We start from the raw sequence: 6,433 nt of genomic DNA on the forward strand, positions 1-6,433 counted from the left end.
ATATTGCGAAAAATCGAGTATCGCGAGGGGTCTTGGAACATAACCCTCGCGATACTCGAGGGATCACTGTATTTAAAATTAAGGGAGACTAGGATAGCGCTATTTTGGCCTTGTTGTGGTCTCATCAGCTAGCCATACCCTTACTGGGATTTGATCCCGGGGCTTCTGCCTTGTAAAGCAGAGAATTAACCTCTAGGCCACCAGATCTGATCCCTTCAGCTTTGTACCAGGGAGGGGCTATATGTTTTTTTCTGTTGGATCACCCTGGTATATTGAAGGAACGTCACATACATACATACATACATGCATACTTAAATACATACACACACACACAAACATACACACACATACACACATTTTGTTCTGACCGGCTCTATCAATTAACAGCAATTGTTATTTCTGTTATATCTATATATCTGTCTTTTTTCTTTTGTTTCCAGAAACTCGTAAAGCCAAACTTAGCTCCAATTATCCAGGAGAACCTTTTGAAAGAAGTGTCACAACAGAAGCATGTCTTAGAAATAATTTCGGCTCTGGCTACTCCTGTGCCACAGAAAATTACCTCAGTTGAAGAGAGTAAGTTACAAGCACCCCAGGGCTTGATAGTTAAAACAGACTGTGAATGATGTCTGAACTTTACTCTAGAATCTCACAGCTTCCCAACTGTTTCCCTAATGTGTTCCATTAGATCAGTGTTTCCCAACCTTGGCAACTTGAAGATATTTGGACTTCAACTCCCAGAATTCCCCAGCCAGCGAATGCTGGCTGGGGAATTCTGGGAGTTGAAGTCCAGATATCTTCAAGTTGCCAAGGTTGGGAAACACTGCATTAGATCATCATTAAGGAGCAGAGTGGCTCCAGTGGCTGGGATACTGGGTGGCAGTTTAGCAAGCCCTCATTTGAGGTCTGAGAACTGCCATGATTGGGATTGAGCTCTCGTCCTTCATCCCAACTCCTGCCGGAGACATGGACGTATACCCCAAATGGGTGTCCCTTCACCAACTGTGATGTCACCAGTTAATCCTTTCAACCCTGAAGAGCCTTGGCGTTTCTGATACAACTGCAAAAGCAAGCAAACAAACAAACCATCAAAATGCTTTGTGGTCCATCATTTCTGTCATTGGGTATGATTGTGTAGGTGCCATACTTTGTCTGATTTTCCCCTCCCTGGCTGATAACTTCTAAAAGACCCCAAAATTAAGAAATACAGTGGTACCTCTACCTAAGAACGCCTCTACTTAAGAACCTTTCTAGATAACAACTGGGTGTTCAAGATTTTTTTGCCTCTTCTTAAAGACCATTTTCTACTTAAGAATCTGAGCCTGGAAAAATTTCCCAGGAAATTTGAGAGCGGCATGAAGGCCCGGCCAGTTTCCTGCCATTCCCCCTGGGTTTCCCTCTCAGGCGCAGTGTATAGGAGGCAGCCTCGCGCCGGGTGTATGGGAGGCATGTGCTCTTCCTCGCCGCCTCAGAGTCCCTCTTTTTTTTAAGCCTTAAAGTTTGGGATTTTTTTGATTCCCCTCACCTCACCTTCTTCCTTCGGCAGCGACTGTCCTCCTTCTCTTCTTCTTCTTCCTCCTCCTCCCACCCAAATTCCAAGGTTATATTTCTTTCCTAATGGGTTTGCACGCATTATTTGCTTTTACATTGCTTCATATAGGAAAAATTGCTTCTACTTACAAACTTTTCTACTTAAAAACCTGGTCATGGAACGAATTAAGTTCTTAAGTAGAGGTAGCACTGTACGTGAAAAAATTTAAAATAACTTTGGAAGCAGCAGTGGGTTGCTTCTGGTTTGGCTCAATTCTGCGAACTGGTAGCGATGATGGTGGGAGGCCCCATCCACTCTCCTTGGACCCTTCTATACATGTGCAGAAGCATCGCCCGAGCATGCGAGCATGTGTGCAAACTGGGAGCGACCAGATTTAGAAGCCGCTCCTGTACAGAAGGTTGAAATCTTGGGATATTTCCAATGTCATGAGCTAGAGGTATAACAAGCAGGAAGAGGGAGATTATGATCCCGCTATATAGAGTGCTGGTGAGACCACATTTGGAATACTGTGTTCAGTTCTGGAGACCTCACCTACAAAAAGATATTGACAAAATTGAACGGGTCCAAAAACGGGCTACAAGAATGGTGGAAGGTCTTAAGCATAAAATGTATCAGGAAAGACTTAATGAACTCAATCTGTATAGTCTGGAGGACAGAAGGAAAAGTGGGGACATGATCGAAATATTTAAATATGTTAAAGGGTTAAATAAGGTCCAGGAGGGAAGTGTTTTTAATAGGAAAGTGAACAGAAGAACAAGGCGACACAATCTGAAGTTAGTTGGGGGAAAGATCAAAAGCAACGTGAGAAAATATTGTTTTACTGAAAGAGTAGTAGATCCTTGAAACAAGCTTCCAGCAGACGTAGTTGGTAAATCCACAGTAACTGAATTTAAACATGTCTGGGATAAACATATATCCATCCTAAGATAAAATACAGAAAATAGTATAAGGGCAGACTAGATGGACCATGAGGTCTTTTTCTGCCGTCAGTCTTCTATGTTTCTATGTTTAGCATTTCAGATATCATGAGATCTTACTGTTTTCATATAACAACTTAAGCGGGCCTAAGATTTTAGGCGAGAACACTAAGCTCGCATGACCTTTTATTAAATGTATTACATTTTTTCAAATTTATTTTATTATGGTGCTTGCAAATGGACCACCTGCAGGTTGATTTATTCATCACGCAGTCTGGTTTATTTATCCAAGCTGTGCACTGCCAGAAGAAGCCACTGGATCAATCACTTCTGTCTACTAAGTCAGAATTCAACGCCAAGTAGTCATTTGCATAGTGGAACAACAGAATGAATGAAGAGCATCGTTGTTTTTCTTATTGTTGCATTTAAATGAGTGCTGGGATGGTGGCAGGTCTTTCTGTAGGAGTCAGGTTGTGCTCTCTGGGATCAGAACTGTCAGCATTGATCATCTCAGCATTTACTACGACTTGCAGTTTGTATGACCACATGGAAAAAAATCTGCAATGTCAAAAGCTAGACTAAGGCTCAAAGACTATGTGGTTTTTGAAACTACAGATGTCTTCATAATGAACAGAGTTTTATTTCTGTTTCTTTGCTGCTGGGTGGGTTGGTTTCCCAGTTGTCTGGCAAAACATTTGAGACATGTCTCTCCCTTCTTTCCTTGTCGTATAATCACTTTAAATTCTGACTCACATGGGGTGGGTAGTTGAAGGGAATGAAAGACTAGTAGCATAATTTGGTAACGTATCAAGCCCAGGCAATCTGGTGCTTTGCAGATCTTTGGGGTTACAAATCCCACAGTCCCTCTACTGTTGATTATATTGGCTAGAGCTAATGAGAGTTGAAGTCCAAAACATCTGGAGGGCATTAGGCTACCTATTCTTGATCCACACGTTCCCACTTTATGTCTTTGCATGTTTGCATACGTTCAAAATTGTAGTGGTTCATCTTGGCATCATCTGGTATTCCATTTCCAGCTGAAAGAGGGTTCTAATTCCATTGCTAACTTCCAAAGCTGTCTTTTGCAGTCATCCAAAAAGCCCAAAAGCAGAAACACGGCTTGAAGATCTGGCGTGAATGTACCGAACAGGGAAGCATATTATTTTGTCCAGCGGAAAGATTTTGGACTCCTTTGAAATATATATTGATGTTCAAAACAAAAGAGAAATATCGACATCATCTAGAAAAAGGTACATTTTGATATATGGGTCATCTAACCGTTTCAGTAAACTGAACTGAAAATGACTCTCATTTATGTTCAGAACGAATAAGGTTTACTCTAGTCTGGGGTCTCACAGTCAAATCGTTGACTATTTTGCATGAGTCCGAGGTTTACAACACTGAAGTATTTTCATACATTGATATAGAGGTTCTTGCAAATTAATAAGGGGTTAAGACTATCACATTTAAAAAAATGTATTTACAGGTAGTCCTCACTTAGCAACCATAATTGGAGCTAAATGGCACAGTGATCAAGTGAAATACCACATAACTCAAGACTCGGGGGACGAATCCTGCCTGCAGGGCCACCCTGGAAACAGCAAAGAACTGGTCCACGGTGCCTCTGCTTGTAGGGGGGTTGCAAGAGGCCATCCCAGCCAACTACGCACCCCTCCAGCTGCTCTATTTCTGCTGGCAGAGGGCTAGAAAAACTAAAACTGAAAACAAAACAAAAAAGAGAAATGTCTCTCCTTTTGCATTTGAGCATATAAAAAGGGACAGGAAGAGAGAAAGGGAAATAGGGAAGACAAAGATAGGAAGATGGGAAGAGAGCAAGGAAGGAAAAATAAGGAAAGAGGGGAAGGAAGAAGAAAGGACAATGAATAGGGAAGGAAAAAGGGAAGGAAGAGAGGGAGGGAGGGAGGAAGGAGGGAGGGAAGGAAGGAAGGAAGGAAGGAGGGAGGGAGGAGAGTATAATGAGAGTGAGGGAAGATCTGAAGGAAGTCCTGCCTTAGCACTTGGCCACCACAGAGGCCCCTGACACGAGTGACATCTAGCTGGCCACACCCACCATGGACATGCCCACCCTGGCTCCCATAGGCCAAACATAACCCTGATGCAGCCCTCAATGAAAACGAGTTTGAGACCTCTATGTCACAGGAACGTCTGGGAGGCTCTTGGGCCTCATTTCTGTGTAACAAAGAAAGTGGCAGCTGGCAGATAGAGACCACTGGTTCATCTTGTGATCCTTGCCGCCAGGTAAAGAGGAGGCATGGATTAAAGCAGGGACTGAGCAGTGGACTGCTTGCTTGTTCGGCATGTAATACAAGGCCCATAACCACGCAAGGATGGAGCAGATCAACTCTGCTAAACACCTTGTACAGTATGTAAAGGAACCCAGCAGGGCCTGCTACATCCCTTCCTTTAGAGATAAGCAGAGTCTGATGGGTGCAAGCCAGGCGGGAGTTGCTTCCGCTACCGGTGCTGATGCGTGCACATCTCTGGGTGACCGGCGGGAGGGTGAACAGGTCTGGCGGGCATGCATGCATGTCAGAGTGAGATTTAGCTCCTGCGCATGCACATGAAGAAAAATCTCATGAGAGGACATGCGGGCACATGGGATTTCGACGATTTTCAGCTATTTTTTGCTTCAGCGCATGCGCTGAAGCAAAAAAAATATTCAAATTCTCACACACTCGTGCGTCATCTCACAAGATTTGCTTCCTGTGCATGCACAGAGACAAAATCTCACTCTGACAGGCCCGCATGCCCACCAGTCATTTGCACCCACACGCCGGTCACCCAGAGATGTGCACGCATCAGCACTGGTAGCGGAGACAACCCCCGGCTGGCTTGCATCCATCACACTCCACCCATGATGCTCCACTGCACTCAAGACACAAAGGTGCGTGAAATTTTGGCAATTTTTTTGTTTCCGCGCATGTGCCAAAGCAAAAAATTGTTGAAAATCATTGAAATCTCATATGCCCGCACATCCTCTCATGACATTTTTCTTCTTGTGCATGCGCAGAAGCCAAATCTCACTCCGACACATGTACCCGCCTGTTGGTGACCCGGAACTGCAGATGCAGTTCCATTTTTGCTACCGGAACGCTGTCTTCCCCCATTCTGGTAGCAACCCGATACTGGTTCAAGCATAGTGTGATTAGAATCATAGAATCATAGAGGTGGAAGGGACCTCCAGGGTCATCAGGTCCAACCCCCTGCTCAATGCAGGATTCATCAAACCATCCCAGAAAGATGACTGTCCAGTCTCTGAAGACCTCCAGTAAAGGTGAACTCACCACCTCCTGTGGCAAACTGTTCAACCGTTAGACAGTTTTTTCTGATATCTAATCTAAATCTACTCCCTTTTAGTTTCATTCCATTATTTCTAGTCCTTCTGTGCGCTAATGAGAGAACAATGGCTATCCCTCTGCTCTGTGACAGCCCTTCAGATATTTGTAGAGAGCTATCAAGTCTCCTCTCATCCTCCTTTGCAGACTTTTAAACATCCCTAGATCTTTTAACCGTTCCTCATAGGACATGGTTTCCAGGCCACTCACCATCCTTGTAACTCTCTTGGTGTTACAAGGTGGTGGTGGTATGAGCGGTGGTGTAAGCCCAAGAGAAGCAAATAAGGGCTGATAACTATACTGTGGTGCACACAGCAGGCCCTGGCAAGCCCTATGGTTCCCCCACACAATGGTGGAGCTGAGCCCTACTCTTGCAGGCAAATTTGGATTTGTAGAACTGTTGGATCCTTTCCCAGTCTGCATGCCAATTCAGGATAGCCAGCTCTTTCAGACCACCCTACTTCATAGTTAATAGTGTCTTATTCCAACAGAAGGGAATATATGTAACTCAGGGTAGAATCTTATTTTATTCTGTGTTGTGCCTCCTGTTCGGTTTTTTGGAATAAAGATCAGCCTTGGAAAATTATTTTTTTTGAAGAGCTCTTATT

General features: G+C 44.0%; 1 protein-coding gene across 3 annotated transcripts in view; it reads left to right on the forward strand.

The window, feature by feature from the left end:
- The window catches only part of RIPOR3 (RIPOR family member 3), a 183,517-nt gene that overhangs the window by 163,029 nt on the left and 14,055 nt on the right, over positions 1-6,433 (forward strand). For all 3 annotated transcript variants that reach the window (XM_070744624.1, XM_070744626.1, XM_070744625.1), the window contains 2 exons: positions 441-576; positions 3,558-3,719. In XM_070744624.1, coding sequence (XP_070600725.1) covers positions 441-576; positions 3,558-3,719 — 298 coding nt within the window. The remainder of the gene's footprint in view (positions 1-440; positions 577-3,557; positions 3,720-6,433) is intronic.

Source organism: Erythrolamprus reginae, chromosome 3 (assembly GCF_031021105.1).
Source record: "Erythrolamprus reginae isolate rEryReg1 chromosome 3, rEryReg1.hap1, whole genome shotgun sequence".
NCBI classification, from domain to species: Eukaryota; Metazoa; Chordata; class Lepidosauria; order Squamata; family Dipsadidae; genus Erythrolamprus; species Erythrolamprus reginae.